Source organism: Lactuca sativa, chromosome 7, assembly GCF_002870075.4.
Source record: "Lactuca sativa cultivar Salinas chromosome 7, Lsat_Salinas_v11, whole genome shotgun sequence".
In the NCBI taxonomy this organism is placed as follows: domain Eukaryota; kingdom Viridiplantae; phylum Streptophyta; class Magnoliopsida; order Asterales; family Asteraceae; genus Lactuca; species Lactuca sativa.
This window is the reverse complement of record NC_056629.2, coordinates 47,903,358-47,924,599: the sequence shown is the minus strand read 5'-3', so window position 1 is coordinate 47,924,599 and position 21,242 is coordinate 47,903,358. Positions and strand designations below refer to the sequence as shown.

Below are 21,242 nucleotides of genomic sequence, written 5' to 3'. Positions count from 1 at the left end.
ATACTTGTTTCTTTTCAGAAAAAATAAGTTAACAACTCACAATCGAGTTTGAAAATGTATATTTTCGAACATAATATCTATTTTGGCTTTTTCTAAAAACAATGATTATTGGGTGATACTTATGTATAGAAAAAGCGATCATTTTCATGTTATTTTCTAATTATAGATGTGAACGCCTCTATTGCATCACGCTATTCTCGTTGTTGTATTCTTTTTGCCATTAACCACCCATGCTACTTACAAACTGAATTTAGAAATGAATAAAAGCACTACCATATGTTTAACAAACGGACAAGATTTTAAAAACCTTCATTCTTTATAATCAATTCAGCTCCTTTTAATCTTGTATAAAAAAACTAGTAGCAATCTCAAAACAATTATGTTTTCTTTTATTCTAAAAATACGTTTACTTTTATTTAATATATCAATATCATCATTATAAAATTAAATGCAATAATATGTTGTTATCTTATCGTCACTTTCTTTCGTATCGTGTATTATTTATCAACCCTGCCTGTAAAAATACCATATTTGCTTTGGAAAATATCGTATTTTCACATAAAAGCCTGTAAATAAACCAAATTCACATCCTAGATTTTGCAAAAATATGGTATTTTTAGCTGTCTTCCCACAAAAAATGGTATTTTTGTAAGAAGGTCGACAAAAAAATATATATATATACATATATATATATATATATATATATATATATATATATATATATATATATATATATATATATATATATATATATATATAATGTTTTCCTAATTTTTGTCGTGCAAATGTTAAATCTATGTGAAAATACCAAAGAACCTTACATTTCAAAACGTTTTTTTGTTCCACTGAAAATAGAAAATGAAAAATAAGAATTATTATTTTTTAGGGGATTAAATAGTTATGAGACTTGTCTAAATTTATCTTTTTTCTTTTTATAAAACTCATCAATAGTTGTGTTTATTGCAATATCTTATTCAGTGAGCCCATTAAAGCACTTTATAAGTTAGAATTTTAAAAAGCTATTTGAAAAACTTATTAATAAGCTCCATGGGTATTTTTTTCACAAATTTTCCAAATATACTCTCATATTTTCATTTCTCCATATATCTACATGCCTTTTTTTATGTCATTTTACAATTGGCATCTAGCTCATCAGCTACTTTTTTATAAAACTCTATTGTTTTATCAACTATCAGTTAGTTAGTTAGTTATGTGATAGTTACTGATTGAGTTTGACTGAGTTTGACTGACTGAGTCATGAGTCAAGGCATGACTGAGTCATGGTGAAGATACATGGTGCTTTTTATCTTTTCCCCTAAAAAGCTAAAACCTATATACACTAATATATATATATATATATATATATATATATCAAACAGAAGAAAAACACATCTCATACCTATAATGGGACCTCAAACTAATTGTGGTGGAACAAAAGTTGCAATTTTTTTGTCTAATGATCTAATCCAAAAAGTAGAAATGAGGCTTTCCCCAATAAGTCTTTAAACTTTTTAACAAATTTCCCCTCATTAATGAAAACTAAAAGGAATGTAAAAAAGAAAACATGAACTTATCAAACTCAGATTCTAGATGAATACCACACAATTATGGAGTTATAAGAACACGAGTGATTGATATTGGGTAAATCTGCATAAACAACTGAAAGTGAACCAACATGCTGATTTCAATTTCCAGCAACAAGGTAACATACGATTATGGATTATAAGGATTCATATATATATACGGTAGAAAAAAAAAGTAACACACTTCATTAAGAGTCATGATCATAAATACTTCACTATATAGCTCAAGTTTAGGCATGGCATACCCGAAATTTGCATTCTTCAAGGCATTGAATTTGCAGAATCAGAATCATCTATCCAACCACCATTTACACCGGTGTCTCCACCATCAACAGCTACCCCATTCACACGCCAATTTGGCCAACTCGGTGTCTGTGTCTCTAAGCCATTCTCCTGTCCGGAATCAGGTAGCACATCGACTTCAACAGTTTGCCCGATGTGAGTCAAGGGAAACATAACGTCAGGGTCGAACTCTGAATGCATGTATTGGTGCTGAAGATTGCTGAATCCAATTCCCAACATTGCTTCATCATCAACATCTTCCATCAAATCCCCCAATCTCAAAACCCTAGACCTGGACCTCCTTCGTGCTTTCACATCCCCGTTAACCGGTTCTCTTGGCAACTGGAACCGACATACAGGACACGAGTTATGATTCGAAAGCCATGGAAGTATACAATCTGGATGGTACATATGCTTACAAGGCAACTGCTTGGTCTCGTCATCAATTACAAACTGATCCTTACAAACAGCACAGAGGACGATCGGATCGATGTCAAGGAACGCGGAAGTGATCTTAACCAAAGGGATCGCTTCGATGGCAGACTTCGATGTAGGGGAGTGATGGAGAGATGTTGTGACGGTCGTTGTGGAAGGTGACGAGTCACTGGAATTAGTAAGATGGTTGATTAAGCGGTGGAGGTAAGGGCTGTCGAGGAGGAAGTTGTCGTCGGAAGCCGTGACGGAGGGGAAGGGGAAAGTCCTGGAGGAATCGGCGGTTGTTGTCGGTATAGATGGATCAAAGGATGGAAATGATAATTGAGAAGAATGTTGATTTGGGTAATTAGGGTTAGGGTTATTGTTGGAAATGACTTGTTCGAGGCAGTCACAGTTGCAGTTAGGGCAGAGGAGAGAGGTTGTGGAGATGGTTGTGGCGGAGGAGGAGGAGGAGGAGGATGGTGAAGGGGATACGTCGCAGTTGCAACAATGGCAGCGGTAGGTCAGGCGTTCCATGAAAGCGGTAGTTGCGGTGGTGGTGGTGGTGGTGGTGGTTGGAGAAGCCATATAAGATTTGGGGAATTAGGCGAGTGTTGTTTTTGAGGATCGTGAGGAGAGAGAAAGTGGCATAGGCTATGCCGCTATGGGTGATTGGTTTTTTCTGTTTATTTTTATTATTATTTGTTTTTTCAAGTAAGACTGAGAGTATCTCCCATCATTTATTTCATCGATAGTTTTATTTTTTTATTTTTTTTTTTTTTTTTTAGATCTCAACTAAAATAACTTTTTTTTAGAACGGCCGCATATATTAACTAAAATAACTTATTGATTAACGAGAAATTTTAAAAAGTTTATAAAATTATTTATTTTATAAAGCTCGAGATTTAATTTGTTAATTTTAAATATATGTAAATTTATAAAATTAAAAACTACTTTACAATAATATTAAATAAAGATAATGTATTACAAAAATGAAATCTAAAGAATATATTACAATAATGGAATGTTTTTAAATTTTACAAAAATATAATAAAACTTTTGTATTTATAATTTTAAAAATAAAAAATCATATGGTTATTACTAATTTAATTTTTAATATTGAAAATTAAAATTATATAAAATACTAATAAAAATATAATAAGATTTCAAGATTAAAAAGTATATTCATCATCAATAGTTATTTTTCGATCCCAACTAAAAAAATTTAATAATTTGAATAATCTTCAACTATCGAAAATCTTTAAATTTTTTTTATAAAATTAATTACTTTATTTTTATGATATCTTTTTATAAAACTCCTTATATATTTTTTAATTTTAAATATATGTAATATTATAAAATTAAAAAGTACTTTACAATATTATTAAATAAAATTAATATATTACATAATTACAATTATAAGAATATACTACATTATTGCATTTCTTATTAAAATATATAATAATGTTATTATGTTTATAGTTCGAAAAGTAAATAATAATATAATAATTATAAATATAACATTCAATATTTGCGATTAAAATTATATAAAAATAATTGATAAAAAAATAACTAAATGAGGTATCGTTAAATTGGTGTTTTTTAGCCAAATGTTGAGGTAAGTCTCATCGGAGATAATGTGCAGATTAAATAAAATAGTTGGTTTTCAGTAATTGTTCATAAAATATAGTAAAAAATAATAAAAATTTAAATGATAAATAATATAAAAGGAGTAAAATAAAATGTTATCAAATGGAGAGGATTAATTGTAGCAAACATAAAAGGGAAATTTTCGATAAAGTCCTAATATTTGTGGACAGTTTACAGTTTAATCTTAACTTTTATTTTTTAAACCGAATAGTTTTCAATATTTTATATTTTGTCCAAATTAAAAAAAAAAACAATCTTTATTTTTTTCAACATAAATGACTAATTATTGTATAAAATTAGATACTCGGGATTTTTCAGTTTAAAAAACAAATATTTGAATTAAACCATAAACTAACACAAAATATTAACATCTTATCGAAGATTTCCCAACATAATATCCAAAAACGAACTATTTAGTAAATCTAACCATTCTGACACAAAAAGCAATTCTTAAAAAAAAGTCATATTTGATATCATAAAAGAGATAACATTGAAGATCGACTATTATATACTTTTAAAAATACGTTACCAAAATACATTTTGGAAGGAAAAAAATAAAAGAAAGTCATGGGTGGTAAACGTGAGTGTATGGTAGAGGATTATATAACTTTACTTAGGTGCTCTTTGTTTTTCTTAAAAAACATCTTCAAAACTTTTATTGCTGCGCGGCGCAGCATACGCGCAACACTTTTTGTCCCGCAGCAGTTTGTTTTTCGGAAGTCTTTGGAGCTTAAAACCTCTGCGTGTGTGCTTCTTGGGTAAGCACTTGTTATACCTCTTCCCACCCCTTCAAACCTAAACCTAAAAAAATTCATTCCAAAAAACCATCAGTTTCTTTTTTTTCCAAAAATTGAACGTCTTTAATATTACATTTTGTAGTGGTCCTCCATGAAGTATATTTAATATTACATTTATGGTCCTTTACTTATATATTAAATTCTATTTTCATCCCTTTAACATTTAATACATTAAATTTATATCCCTTTAACTCTTTTCTCCCATTTAATTTACATAAGTTAATTAATTTTAATGTTGTTTTTTAAATAAGTATCTAGAATTTCATTTTTTATTTTCTTTTTAAATAAGTGTCTATTATTTTGTTTTAATGATGAAATAAAAAATAAAATGGAAAAACAGATTGTAACAAAACATATAACATATTATATTTTATTATTTCAATGTTTTAAGACTACAATTATTAAATTTTCTGTGTTTAAAAACAATTTTCGGTTTATTAAATTAGTTTATTTTAATTTTTTAATGTCTGCATATGTTAACAAAAACAAACGCGCTTCTTATTACAGTCTGTAGTCGTTTGGTCCACCTATTCTGCTGCAGAGGTTTGTAAAGGTGGTCCGCAGACTTTTTGAATTTTTGCTTCGAAAAAACAAACAGCACCTTACTAAACTCTACACTACATTAAACTCCATAATATATATATATATATATATATATATATATATATATATATATATATATATATATATATATATAGAGAGAGAGAGAGAGAGCGAGAGCGAAAAAACTTAATATACATTACATCCCCACCTAAGCTTGGGTACTAAACCTCATGAAACAACATCATTTTATTATCTAAATATTACGATTAGAGGATTCACGATTAACACTGAAGCTGCAGATTCAAGATTGAAGCAATCATTTTGATAAGAAAGCAAGAATATTGATTATCTTCGAACTTTGTGATAATGAAAAATTGTATGGGGTGAAGTAATAAACGTTGAGCGTATTGGCTCGAGGGTTAGCCGCGGAGGTACCCGTGTGCATTGGTCGTACCATATCTAAGACTTAGACGTGATAGCTTAACCGTTTAAGCGCTTAATGGTGAAGGTGGTCAATTGTGTCGTACGTTGGGCGTACCCAGCTCGTACGTCGGCCGTACTTAACAACCTTGACTTCGGTTGACTTTCACAGTTTCGGCCACTTTAGGATAAAAGAGTTTTAGGCTATATTGGTCCATTAGCCTTCTGATTTTTGGGCTATTTCTAGGCCTTGGGTCTTCTTGGATATAAGTCCATGATGGGTTTTGGGCCTAACTAGGACGTTGGACCATACTAGGCTTTTGGTGCTAGTGGATTGGGCCTCAGATTTGGGACATGTGAGGAAAGGTTAAAATGGACTTTTATCATGAGGGTTGGACAATCGGACTAGGATTCCATCTATAGGATGTGAACCAATTATTAATTGGGTATTATTTGATGATACTAGCACGATAATTTTTCCGGATCGCCAATCCGAGCTTTATCTGAGCTATTCGGCAGCTTGAGGTGAGATTCCTCATTGTGTATAGCGGTTCGAAGGCACCAATGTCGGCCCATAGTTTATTATGATTAGGATGCTAGTTGTCTGCGTGACTCGTTCATGTATGATATTTGATATGTATACCGGGTGGGGCCCGATGCCAGGCAGGGCCTAATGACTATATTGTATGCAATTTATCTTTGTGATTCTTGCATGTGTTTATGTATTTGTATGTATATCAGGCGGGGCCTGATGAATGTGATGAGGCGGGGCCGATCTCATGTTACTGACAGATCTATTCCGAGTGGGACTCGATGTCGGGTGGGGCCCATTACATGTATGATATGTATGATATGTAGTGTTTTGGAAAACTCACTAAGCTTCGTGTTTACGGTTTCCAGTTTATGTTTCAGGTACTTCCGGATCCAAGGGGAAGAGCTCGGGGTGATCGCATCGCGCACACCATATCGCTATGCTTTTTATTTGACTCTAATGTATTTGGATGTTTCGATCATACTCTGATTTTATCATGGTTTTATGAACATGCTCTGAATGATGTTTGTTATTTTAAAAATGAAAATTTTTTGTCTTAATTTTTGGGACGTTTCATATTTACTAAGTTAAAATGATACAATTTAGTGGTTTAGTATCTAAGTTTAGACGGAGCTATAATGTATATTCTCTATCCTCATATATATATATATATATATATATATATATATATATATATATATATATATATATATATATATATATATATATATATATAGGTCATAAAAATTGTTTGGTCATAGCTCGGCGGTTAACTGAGGACAAGCGATTAATCGGTTTGGTGGGGATCAATCGGGGACCCTAAATTAGTAATAAAACTATTTTAAAACTTAATATATCCAAAAAAAAATATTTAAAATTTTAAAATTGTTACATTGTTAAATTTTAAAATATTTGTTATCATATTTGAAAATTTGACTATTTAAAAATTTACAATTTTATAAATTTTGGTGTAATCAGTTGCAAACCACCTAGATCGATATTTACAACACTGATATATATATATATATATATATATATATATATATATATATATATATATATATATTTATATATATATATATATATATATATATATATATATATATATAAATGTGTGTGTGTTTGAGAGAGAGAGAGAGAGAGAGAGATATGAGAGAGTGTAGAGTTCAGGGATCAAATTAACCATTTTATTGTTAGAGGGATTAGGGTTTATGTTGGAAATCTGGATACCCCTTGGATCGTGTAAACGCTTTTTGAACTGATATTTCTATCCTATGTCTGGGTTGCAAGAAATTCAGCCTAGGATAATCCAAGAGAACACTTACAAAATCTAGGCACAGAAAACGTAAGCCAAATTGATAAAAGGATTTTGTGTTCGTTTGAAGAAAAAGAAAGTTAATAATTTATGTGTGTCTCTTCTTAAAGAGAAGAGTCATTTATATAATAAACGAGATTAGGATTTTTCTTAGGGTTGGCCGTCATGGGTTGCTTTGGAAGCAAGTAAGGGAAATTTGGATTTTTAATGAGGATTTTGGGTTTCCAAAACTAACAAATTTCGTTAGTTTTACCATACTCACCTTCAAGAATGTGAATTTCCCACTATGGTCTCATATGTAAAATTCGGAGACCCTTAGGGGCACTGCCCCCAAACCCCACGAGACCCCAGCCAAGGGCTCTTCCCCTTGGACCCCGCTAGGGGCGCTGCCCCTAGACCCCACGACATCGCCCCTTTGGAAGCCCCGTACCCATGGGCACTGCCCCCAGACGGCCGGACCCCCGAATTGTCGTCAAACCGACTTCTAATTTGATCTTATATATGTGTGTACTCCGCACAAAATCATACATATATTAGAGTACAAATTTGTAGCACCTGGTTCATGGTACGTACTCCTTGTAATTAACATTTTAAAATAATGCATTTTTGCCTTGGACTCGGCGAGTTGATGGACCAACTCGCCGAGTAGGAGCGGGTTAAGACGCGGGGACTAAACTTTGGACTCGGCGAGTAGACCATGTTTGGGCAAAACCCTAATCCGGGTGTTTGCACCCTATTTAAATGCTCTAACTTGGCCTCCTTTGTCCCTAACACTTCCAGAGAGCTGAAGAGCGAAACCCTAGCCCCCATTTTGTTCTTGAGCGTGATTTTGGCTTTGTGAAGAACGTTTGGAGCTTAGAAGAAGAAGAAGAAGAAAGAGGTTGTAGTGTGCAAGGAGGGGAGGTAGATCCGGAATCTACACTGCAAGAGGCTTCCATTCAGGTAGAAAAGCCCCTACCTTGATCACTAGTTCTTTAGATTCCCCTTTTGTCCCTAAAATGGTGGTTTTCAAGCCCTAAAACACCATACTCCTTGTGTTTATGCTTAATGATCCGAAAGGACTTCAGATCTAGACCTTATGGACGTATTAGAAGTATAAAGTTTATGTAGTTAGAGTGATTGAGGTCCCCATGGAGTGTATGACCTCATAAAAAGCTTGGATTTGCCTTTTGGAGCTTGTAGGGCCATGCATGCACGTAAAGTTTGCAACTTTACGTGATAAGCATGCCCTAGGAACATGGATCTATGGTTTTGAAGCGTTGCATGTCTCAGATTTAGTCTATATGGGAAATGGGTCAAGGGAATCGGCAAGTCCCAAAGTGGAACTCGGCGAGTTCTATGAAGATGGCCTTAGACTCGGCGAGTTGGACGAACAACTCGGCGAGTCCTATGAAGATTGACTGGTACTCGACGAGTTGTTCTTCAAACTCGGCGAGTCAGATGAATTGTTACTGAGTGAGAGGGGTTTAAGTGTTGGAGGTCCAACCCTTCGTATCTGCACGCGAAATTAGCAATTTAGCGTGTAGCAATAGTCCCAGAAACCCAAATCCTCAAAAAGGATGCTCTGGTGAGGATTTGGAAGCGAGTAGGAGATCTGCTCGTGGGGAATCGGCGAGTCGGGTCGCGAGTCGGTTCAATCGTCCCAAGTAGTGAGCCAAGGGTGACTCAGTGAGTGGGAAGAGGGTCTTTTCGAGTAAGACCGGGTTAGTAGGAGGAGGACTCGACGAATCTATGCCATGACTCGGCGAGTCCAGTCAACTGGAAGTTGACTTTGACCAAGGAGTTGACCTTGGACCAGGGGAGGGTCAGTCATTTGACCTAAGGGTATTTATGAGTGTCTAATCTATGTTCATGATTTATAGCCGGAGGATTACCGGTTCAGCAGTCAGGCGCTCAGCAAGCAAACTTTCAACAGCTACTTTCGAGGTGAGTTGCCTTCCAGTAGCAGTGGGTCTATGGCCACAATGTCGGCCCACCAGTAGGAGTTGTATGATTAGATGATTGTCTCTGTGATATTTATCTAGGGTTGCTACTACATGTGATATGTTTATGTGCTAGTATGATATGATGCTATGTGCTAGTGACAGTAGGGGATAGTCCCCGGTTTACCGGTCGATAGGGCCGAAGGGGCAGTCATGCCCAACTATGCTAGATAGATTATGTGATATGTGTTATATGGTAGTAGTAGGGTGAAATAGTCCCCAACATCCAGTCGAGAGGACCGAAGGGGAGACCAGCACCCAAATATGCTAGTCAGTATCCGGTCGAGAGGACCGAAGGGGAGGCCAGCACCCATATATGCTAGCTAATATCCGGTCGAGAGGACCGAAGGGGTAGGTCGGGCACCCGTATATGCCTGCAATATATGTATGATATGTGGTTATATGGTATGTCGTACAGTGGGGGAACTCACTAAGCTTCGTGCTTACGGTTTTTAGTTGTTGTTTCAGGTACCTCTTCAGCCAAGGGGAAGGAGCTGGCGCGGTAGCGGCATATCACATACACGCTCTTGTTTTTCCGCACTATGAGACATTCTGGGATTTGTACTCTGACATTATTATGATTTACGTTTTGGTTTACAGACACGAGACATGTTTTATTAAATGATATGGTCGAATGATATTTTGTTACAAACGTTTTGCAAATCACTTAATTAAAAATGAAAATTTTGGCCCGTATTTTCGGGCGTTACAAAATTATGAAGCCCTTTAGCTCACATGTTAGTTTCAATTACATAAAATGACATGGTGACACTAAAATCACCAACATTTATTGAGTGCCATGTAATTAATCCACAATGAGGATTTTGAGTTTAATGACATTCAACTTCCCATTCAATTCTTTATGCAACTCCCATTGGAGACGGCCTATGATGTATGAGACTTGAATTTCCGTCACTTTTTTGTTTGTGGTTTCGATGTCTTTTCAATGTATTTATCAATCAACAGATGATAATGACGATGGAACCAAGTGTTGTAAGGGATAGAAAGTGAAGGAATATTTAGGGAGAATGTGGGTTTTTTCTGAGAATAGCTTCAAACTCTGGATCTGTTGATCACCAATGAAAACTAGGCATGGTCGTAATCTAGGGGTGTAGCATGTGATTATGCTCTGACACTCAAGTTAAAATGTTGAAGTGAGAAAAGCTAAAGCAAAAGTTTTATAGCTAGAATTGCTTACTCATACATCTGAGTTGAAGATAATTATAGTGCTTGTGGCTATCAAGTTAGTCGTAACGTGTGCTATGTGCTTTTTGGTGGTGATTGTGGGCGTGATCTTATGTTGAGTACAAATTCTCCAACAAAATTGTGACTTGTTGGATTATGACCGGACCTTTTGGCGCTTCGGCCTCATACTCACTTCGGATGTGTTAGAGCTTGGCCCGACTTCGGATGTTAGGGTCTTTATCCAAAGCAGGGCCGTTCCAAGTCAATTTGTGGCCCAAGGCAAAATCGAAAATGAGGCCCCTTTTTGACCTTCAAAATGGATAGAATACGTAAGGGCAGTTTAAAACAATTAGAAAATAATCCCATTTTTTCTTTCATCATCAAAGCACATAGTATAAGCTTACACACCAGTTTAAAAAGAATTATATTTATTCAAACTTTATTGTTGTCCATCATTTATATCAAAAAGTTTCATCTATGACAAACAAAATCATATTATTTTGGTTTTTAGAACTAATGTATATGAAAATTGGCAAAGTAAAGTGGGCATAATCATCAATTACCAATCGTAAGTTTAGTAGTTCAAAACTCATCCATCTTCCCATCTTGTTATTTACTTTTTCTCTTTCAATTTACCTACAATAAAATGAGGAAAAAAAATGGAACACGTAAATCTATTAAAAAAAAATTACAAACAACAAATATAAAAAGGGCTGATGCATTTAAGAGAAACAAAATATTACATAGTAGATATTATATAAACAACAGTCGAAAGCTAGAAATAAACAAAGCAACTTACAACAAAGGAAAAAGAAAATTAAAAGCTACAAACCAAAGTTAAAAACAACAAACAATAAGCCAAAAGAGAACAAAAAAAACATTTATATGACTTTATCTATAAGCACCATGAAAACAGCAAGCAATCAAAAAACAATGAGTAAGGCCGACAATAGGGAAAAAAAACCACAGCAGGTGCAAAATTGGAGCAAGTGGCACAACTGTCCAAAATGGCAAAAAAAAATCTAATAGTCATGGTATAGATCATCCCAAAATAAAGATCAAAATCATATAAACCCTTCCACATCATGAGCAAAACATTGGGGAGACACACAAACCACATCTGGAGCCAAATGGTGGCAGGGGCAAAACCGTGTACGTGGGGAAAAAAATCCATCAACAGGATAAAGAACAACCAAATCTTAAGAACATGAAAATATAATCACCGAACCACCCTTTAAACAAATAGAGAAACAATATGGCAGCTTTTCGGTCTCTTTCTCACCCATTTAAGTTTTTGTCTTCTTGAAAATTGTTGTGTGAAGCTGTGTAGTATGATGAGACATTGATTGCTTATTGAAAATTGAAGCGTCCTCTCTTGGAATACGTTGTTGGGCCTTTAGCCTTTAATAGATTAATAAGTAAAATAAGTAAAAGTTAAAATAAATTTACCAAAACAACGAACTAACACGAGACTTCACAAACCTAAACTTATGCATGTCAGCCGCCTTAACCAATATTGCTTTTGTTTTTCTTTGCATATTATATCTTATATAAACTACATGTATATATAAAAAAATCGAAATTTTGGGAGCCCAAAGATTTGGCGAGGTCCGGGACGATCGCCCCAGCTTTGCCCATACTCTATGCCCAACCCTGATCCAAAGCGGAGTCTTGTTGGGATGGTAAACCACTATTTGTTATTTGTTAATATTAACCAAATTTTAAGATTTGCTGGTTTTAACGGTTAAATATTAAAACCAAAAACAAATTCGCAATTATTAGAGGATTAATTAAACAAAAGTTGAGGTTCTAACATTTAAATTAATTTATCTCATATATTTGTATTTTTCCGAACATGCCATTATATAAAATATTATTTTCCTAAACAAAGAGTACGAGCAACAAAATGACAGCTAATAGTGCCACCGTCAGATCTAAGAACTCTCAGATATCTTCGCCGCTTCTAAATCAGCTGCTTTTTTCAGAAAACTCTGATCATCATCTTCCACCGCCATCTGAATCGGCGAAGACCCCAACCCATCGGCAATGGCGAGCATGATCTTCTTCATCTCCGACCTAAACTCCTCCAGATCAACGGTGCCGTTCTGGTCTTCATCGAAGCCCAGAAACACAGAATCGTAGAGACGGGTAAGCTCCTCCGGGGGCAAGGCGGTGTCAACTCCGAAGTGAGCTTCCAGCAACCTCATGGACTCAAAAGCCTTACGCATCTCGGATCTGGATAGAACGCCGTCGTTGTTGACATCGAGGGAATCGAACTGGGCGTCGACGCTGGTTTTGAACTGAGTTTCGTCGTTCACGAAGGCTCGTACGGTGGACCCGTCGATGATTATTACACCCATATCTGTATGTTTGAGAGAGAGAGAGAGAGAGAGAGAGAGAGAGAGAGAGAGAGAGAGAGTTGGTGAAACGTGTTTGCAGCACACAGAGTTGAGTGGTGACGAAGATATTTTATATACATGTACGGTAGAGATAGAGATAGATACACACGACGCATGTACTGTTGAGTGATGGATAATTGGAGATATAATTTACTATAAATTTATGTAAAGTTTTTTCTTTTTTCTCCCTTTTTAAGAAAGTATTCTTATAAGACCTTTTTTTTATTAGATAATAAAAAGGATTTTAAAGTTTCTTGAGGTCGACGGACTCATTTAAGTGTTTGTATATTTTTTTATAGTTTTATTTATACTATTTCTTTTAGTTATATTTTTATTTCTTATGATTTAAAATACATTAAAAAATCATTATATTTTGTTTAAGTTATGCTTTAACGTCTTACAAATTAGTTTTATTTGGCTATTAGGTATGGGAAGCAATTCTCCGAATACCTTTCTTATATTGGATTTGATTAATAACAATAGTTGGATTTATTATTTTTCGGCTTGTTTCCGTTTGATATTACTAACTAATATATATATATATATATATATATATATATATATATATATATATATATATATATATATATATATATATATATATATATATATATATATATATATATATAAGTTCATAATACTTATTGTCGTATTGTTTGTTTGTCAATTTTGAAGTACAACATAATAATTCTACTTATTAGATATCCAACTTGAATCTAAATACTATTCTAGAACCAAAGGATATCTCAAAGTAACTCGAGCCATTTTTTATTGTTCCTTTGGGATACTTGAATACTTGATTACTTTTTGAACTGCTTCTCATTGTTGAGTATTATGATTAGTAGTATACCTACTTAACCTTTCCATAATATAATCAAAGTCAAGTCTATTGTTCATGGAACATCAAGAAACCAATATCTTTTGAATAATCTAATTATGATCAATGTAACGTCTCATTTTAATAACAAACAATTTTCATTTTAATTAAGGTAAAATTTCACAGTTATAAAATCCATTTTAAGAAGAACCATTTGTTCCAATTTATATTTGTAAACAAAAATTAGAGCAATATAATAAACATGAAATCCTCAATGATGTTAATGAGTGTGTATAGTCACGTCTCCGCCTTCCCACAATCACCGATAGTACCTAAAAACATAAACAATTGGGTAACCATGAAGCTTAGTAAGTTTCCCCAAAATACCACACAACACAAAACCTATACAAGCATGCATATTAGGCCCACAATCATCGGACTGGATTTCCCCGAGTATGTTGACCTGCTACCTTAAACCAACCACCCCTCCCGAGCCTCCATGCCTACGGCTTACAACCAGCTAACACCTGGTATCTTGGCCTACAACACACAATAGGACCACCTCAACCCATAACAATATATCGACATATATATTAAAAAAAATAATCAACTAGGCACATAAGCACATGAAACTATGAATCTATCTGCCGAACAACTCCATACTGCCTACTCGACCCCTCACATCACACTGTTTTACTACCATCAAATCTCCATGGAATGCATAGCCATATGTAACCGGAGGTGAGATAGAAACCGGGACAAATGATCCTACTCTAGAGCCATAACCAAACAAGGAACATGCAAGAAAGCCTAGATCAAGAGTCATCAATATCCTACGTGTTAGGGGTCAAGATCCTGAAACCTATCCAGGACCCCAGATCTTAAAGGAGAATTAGGATCCCGAACATACATCGGGATCTTGAACATCGTCATTATTATTTTCTAACAAGTTTAATGGGTTTATTTCTTATTTATTTCTCACATGTCCAGAAATGGTCAACATAAGACTCATTCACAACGAAGAATCACTTCAACCAGGCTTAAAACCCAGGAATACCAAGTCAAAGCATGTTGCAAATACCAGTTCAACAAGATCCCGAAAATATCAGACTTTTAGTTACATAACATAGACTATATATACACTTGTAACATGTACACAAGGTCACAATTCTCTGACACCTTACCCATTTAGTCTCATTTTATCATTTGTAATTGTATTATCAAGCTTATCTTTGTAATTCATTCTTCAATCAATAAAATCAAACAAGTTAGGTGATGATTATCACCTTCCAAGGTTTTATGCCGGAGATCCTAACTAGAATCAAGGGATTTCCTTGTAAACCAATCTTGTCATTTTAACTTCAATTCGATTCTTGTATTAGCTACAACACCACAACCTTTCATACAACTTGGTTGATCTTTGTTTGATCAAATTTTTGACCAAAAAAATTTTGCGCCCACCGTGAGGCCATGGTGTTTATAATCTTCGAGAAATCATGGTTCTGAAGTCGTACTTGCAAAATAGTTATTAGACTTATCAAAGTGGGAGATTGTTGGATTAGGTGTCTAAGCCCATAACTATTTTGGTATGTACATGACCCGATTATGAGCATTGTCCTTTTGGGTTGCCTTCACTCATGCAACTTGATAGGATGACGAGAGGAGAGAGAGAGAGAGGGGGAGAGAGAGTAGAATTTATTATATGAATAATAAATTCATACTCAAAATGGTTTTATTAATATATTACAAGATTAATATATTATTTGGAAATCATATTATTTAATTAGTATTAATCGGAAATTAATTTGGAATTAATTTTGTGATCAAAAGAGACTGATTAAATAAAGGGGACTAATATTGCAATTAACTGTTAGTTGCTAGTTGGGCTATGGATTCCTAATAGAAAGGGATTGGACGAAATGTATGGAGAGTCCAAGAAGATTTCGTCCAAGGCGTTTTTAGATGGGCTTCATGGATTGCTTAAGGCCTAAGCAACGAAGTTAGGGTTTCCACCATAAAACCCTAATAGCCTCAACTATAAATAGATCCCTTAGCATATGGAAATCGGCCCTATATGTCTTCTTTGAGTTTCCCTAGCCGATTTCCTCATCTCTCCTAAGTCATCTTGTTGCAAGAGTGTTTGTGGTTCCATTAGAGGTGCAACATTTAAAGCACTAAGCTTTCAAAGGTTAGGGTGTTCTTATTATTATTACATAACAAGTTGAGGTAATCATTCTAACTAGTTTATAAGTCAATTTCGATTGTTATATGCTAGTTATAGGGTTATTGCTTTGGTATTCAATGTTGTATTTCAAATTAGAAAACATAGATCAAAGCAATTAGGGTTGCATGTACACCATATGAATGATGTTATGCTTATAACTCATTAGTGGTATCAAAGATTAGGTCATTTTTCTAGTTGAATAGATGCAAAAGTGAACTGTCAAAGGATCAAAAAGTCGATTTTTTGCTATCTACGAAGCCGACTTGGCGATTCCATCAGTAGACTCGACGAGTTGCATGAACTCGGCGAGTCCAGGGTGCTGTTGCCAGGATTTTCGATTTTTTGAGCAGTTTTTGATGAGGATAATTACCAAAACTCTTTCTTCTTGCCTAAAATCGATCTTTCATGTTTGGTGTGGTTATCCTTATAAAATTAATGGATTTGGTTAAATATGGATAATATAAGATTATTATGATCAAATATTTGACCTAGTAAGTTTGAAAATTTTCAATTTACACCCTTTAGGTTTTATAGTTTGAATTTGAACTTAAAAAGTTTTAGTTTTTGAAATTTAAATAGTTAAACCCTAATATTTTGAAAGGTTTCAAAATTTGTCCTCAATTTTTAGAATTTAAAATTTAATTAAAAGTTATTAATTTTGAAATATTAAATTCTAGAGCCCTAGTATTTTGAATAGTTCAAATTACACCCTTATGGATTTTATTAAATTAATTAAGAGTTTAATTAAAAGAGAAAATTAATAAATCCATAATAATATGGTTTGAAGGTTAATCAAATTAAAAGTAATTTGTTAGTAGATTAAATCACTTAGTATTTTAAAAGTATAAAATACACCCCTATACTATATAGAATTAAAATTTTAATATAATATATGTATGAGTAAATGTCAATCTTACCGTTAGTAGGCCTCATTCACGAAGTTGGTCTATAAGGGGTGTTTAAAGAAGTGGCATGTAAAATGACGGTCATTGGGTATCCACTCTTACCCACCGTACCCTTGACTAGTGGAGGGTCGTTAGCCGAACGGGTAGGATAGGACACAATCTTCCATTATAAGTATAATGAAATACGAAGTAACTAAAGACTTTTATAAATTCCCAAATCTTAGTTACTTTAGGAAAAATGTGGAGTTGGTGCTAATCCATGAAATTGCACATTGCACCTTGTTGGTCGTTAGTGGAGCGTGTGTGGTTAACCGACACACTAATATGGGACCAATGAAGGATGACAATGGGTAGCTTGTAGATTATCATAGATCAATCTAGCATGTGTGGTTAACCGGCACATTGATTAGGTGATAGACATCTTCGAGAGTACCAAGCAAATTTACATGGTTATCCACACCTTGTTTGTGATCCTCGGCATCCTGGTTGCAAACATGAAAGGCATAATCGAGATTAAACATGCCATTGAAAAGTTCAATAAATTTCAAAAGATCTAGGAGTTTCAATTCATTTAAAACCTAATTTTCAATTTTCGTTTTTCATGGTGGAAATTAGTAAATCGTTATTTACCTACCTTCAAATATTCTGCAACTGGATTACGACATACCTCTTCCAAGTTGTAGAATATTGTGTTGGATCCTAACCTTAATATTTCATTTGGGTGTTATATTAAGGATGGAATCAACTAACTTGAATTTCGCCTGTTTTGTAGATGTCAAAATCTAACAACTATGGTCTTCCCGAATCCTTTGGAAAAAGCTTTCCACATGAAGATGATGTTCCACGATTTGATTGTGGAAATAGAAATCATTCTTCACTTCCTCCACCTCCTCCTGTAATTCTCCCTAACCTACGTGTTCAAAGACTTGAAAAGTTCAAGGTCACTCAAGCCCTGTTGGCAAGCAAATATGAACATGGAAGGTCTGTGTGTGCACAAGTCTTGGAGATGAAGTCACATATTGACAAGTTGGGAATGTTGGGTGTCGATGTCTCAAGGAAGCTGGCTGTTGACTTGGTTCTTCAATCACTTCCTGACTCATATAGTGAGTTCATTAGAGAGTACTATATGATAGACCACAACATGACCCTCATTGATCTTACCTATTTGCTAATTGCTGCTGAATCATAAATGCTTTGGCACACTGGTAAAGACAATTTGACCGGTAAGTCAACTTCCTAAATTTCCATGAATATTGGCAATGGCAACATTGGAAATCTAGAAAAGTCTTCTCTTCCCAATGGAAAGAGATTGGTCAAGGTCAAACCGTTTGACCGGATGGTAAAGAGAAAGGCTAAATCTGAGATTATCCCATGTGTTGTTTTAAAAGAGTCCATTTGTTTCTACTGACAAGAGAAGGGGAATTAGATGCGAAGCTGCCTTATCTACCTGAAGGATCACGAAGATGGGAGAGTCAAGATGTATGACTCTGCTTCAGGTAAGATTCACTATCTAACTCTATTAAGTTCTTATTTGTAGATTCTTAATACATGATGTGATTAAATTGCATTTTGATGTTTTGTAGGATCGAAGAAAAGAAAAGAAACTTAAAGGAAGAGTGTGATGAGTCTGATCATGAAGAAATGGATTTCAATCGCATGATTTGAATATCATATTTTTGAGTTGTTGTTTAAGAGTTAGGATAGATTGCTTAGAAATGTTTAGTAACATAGTTTTCATTTGTAATTGCATTGTAAGGACAAGTTTTTCCGCACTTTTATAAATAAAATAAATTTTGTGTTGTCTTATTTATATATTCTTTCAATGGCATTTGTGAAAATTGATGTTTGTATGTTTCTATTGATAGCAATATTGAAAAGGATGTGATTCTTAGTTATGTTATTTGTGGTAGTGTTGAAAATTTACCAAATAAGGAAAGATTCTCATCACCCAAGTTTCAATTGGACAGAAACTTGGAATCATGCAACTGGTATTGTATGATGAATGAGAATATTCATATTTGAGAAATTAAGACTAATTCCTTGTTCACAAAAGTATGTGAGTCAAGTGAAGGACTAGGAGATCTAGTACGCATTGTTGTGCATTAGGTCAAGTCCACCACAAAGAACGATAAGAATATTCATCATGATTTGCTAAAAGTTTAGTAAATATGGTTATGCTTACAAGACTAAGTGTGATTCTAAATCATTGAAAAAGTTTCGATGTAAAGTAGAACGAATAGGAAGAATCAATTAGGCAGGAAGATAAAAGTGTCTCCAATCTGAAAAGAAGGGAAAGTACTTAAGTATATTGTTTTATGATTGACTTAGTGATTATGAAACCGTGTCGCAATTGATCCTCTAAGGACACCTTAGCGCACTAGCATGGCTAAGAAGAGGAATCGGAAATTGTTGGAATGGTTAAATCAAAAGGTGAATCATACTTCGTTCTAAAAACAAGTCTTAGAGCTATCCTCCGAGATTGTGACTTGAGTGACATCATCTTTAAGAAGGCTTATAACACACTCATCAAATGTGGACTAGAAATTGTCTTGTTGTTCCTACACATTTGAAATAGGTAAGTTGTGATGTCTTGGATAAGATAAAGATCAGCTAAGACCAATTGTGTGAAGTGTTTGTCTTGATAAGAACCCGCACTAACTCTTGAATATTTGTTTGTCAAGGAATGTTTCTTGACAAGAGAATCTTATATGTCAAGAGGTCAGTAGGAGTCTAAATGATCTTGAAAAGTTTCAAGAACTAATCAAGAGTAAAACTATTATTAAACACTAGCACACGACTTGAGGTTTGCAACCTATCTTGTTGACACATTCTTTTTTCTGTGCCATTCCAGTTGAGTTGACTATGCATGTGAGTTCTATGAGTTGTCATTTGAATGCATAAAGGCAAAGCACCTTAATCAATGAAAGTTCATTGATATGTATGGGTGAGCTGCGCAACTACTTGGAAGACATGGTAGGCCCTTGGGTCGCCAGATGGCAAGAACTATAAAAATTGAACAAGTTCAGTCCATATGAGTTTGGATTTGTCACAAACATTGTCTTATGATTATGGTTATGAAAAATTCACATGGATAGGAACGCATACACCATAAAACCTAAGTGATAAGGTTTCTCTCTGCTTCATGAAAATGATTGTGAGGAAACGCTTTCACTAGGAAGATTTTAAGGAGATAGTGATTGTGTAAATTGCATTCTCCAGTTCGATTATGATTACAACATCCCTCTTCATAGTTTGAATTGTGAGATTTGACAATTAGTTTGATATTTAAGACTTATTGTTGTAAGTTCTGAAATGTTAGACACACACATATGAGCTTTCTAATAAAAGTTGTATGAGCTTATATAAAGACTTATCGAAGCATCACATATCAGAAATATGAACTTTGGTAAGAAAGTCAATAAGTATTGATTTCTAGAAGTCCAGGTGTTTTTTGAGTACATGTCAAAGCTAGTGGGAGCATAAGAGTTATGCTGATAAGGATATAATCATCATGTTAATGGGAGCATGATTATTATATGTTGCAAGTTAGCAATGTTAATTATAGAAAACAAGAGTTTTAATTTGCAAAGTCGCAGAGGTTGAAAAGTTGTTTGACTATAATTAAGGGAGATAATATTATACTTCATTTCAAATCTAAAAGCTTAGATCGGGAAATTTTAATCAAATTTAGTCAAAGGACATATATGAATGCTATGTTGAAAATATTCAACATAGGAAATTCTATATATGGCAATATTATGGCAGGAGACTGGTAAAGTATCATGTCTTTATGTAAGACGTTATGTATCGTATCCCATACACTTTGGGTATAGGATCGATTGCATATACTGTAAGGTTCGCCAAGGATTGGTCACTTGTGGGCAGTTGGAAGTATAGTATTGGATGGAACATATCGACATTATTATAAATAGTTAGGATTCTGTTTAGAATGAATTGTCATATGATAAATATGGAAATGTTTCCATAATAGGAGTTGGATATTAAGAATCTATGTAGATTAGAAAACTTTTATGCAAGAAGGGTGTTCAAAGGAATGTACTTTGAATATGTATTTTGTAATATCATTGGCAAAGTCTTTGTGACTTTTGTGATGTGACATTACAAAAGGGTCATTGCATGAAATTTCTAATAGTGGCAAGAATTTGGTATTCTTACACTTGTGATAAGGGTTGG

At 34.2% G+C, this 21,242-nt stretch overlaps 2 protein-coding genes across 2 annotated transcripts; both read right to left on the bottom strand.

Annotated features, from left to right (window-relative positions):
- Positions 1 to 1,844: 1,844 nt before the first annotated feature.
- LOC111891145 (probable E3 ubiquitin-protein ligase RHC2A) lies at positions 1,845 to 2,867 on the bottom strand. The gene has a single exon (XM_023887227.1). It carries the CDS (start codon positions 2,865 to 2,867, stop codon positions 1,845 to 1,847), a length of 1,023 nt encoding a protein of 340 aa, XP_023742995.1.
- Positions 2,868 to 12,493: 9,626 nt separating this feature from the next.
- Positions 12,494 to 13,181, bottom strand: LOC111890512 (uncharacterized). Its single transcript, XM_023886620.3, has one exon. The coding sequence runs from the start codon at positions 13,061 to 13,063 to the stop codon at positions 12,638 to 12,640; it is 426 nt and encodes a 141-aa protein (XP_023742388.1). The 5' UTR covers positions 13,064 to 13,181; the 3' UTR covers positions 12,494 to 12,637.
- Positions 13,182 to 21,242: the final 8,061 nt, after the last annotated feature.

Coding starts and splice junctions, on each gene's coding strand:
- LOC111891145 (XM_023887227.1), bottom strand. CDS start 2,867: ATGGCTTCTCCAACCACCACCACCACCACCACCACCGCAACTACCGCT.
- LOC111890512 (XM_023886620.3), bottom strand. CDS start 13,063: ATGGGTGTAATAATCATCGACGGGTCCACCGTACGAGCCTTCGTGAAC.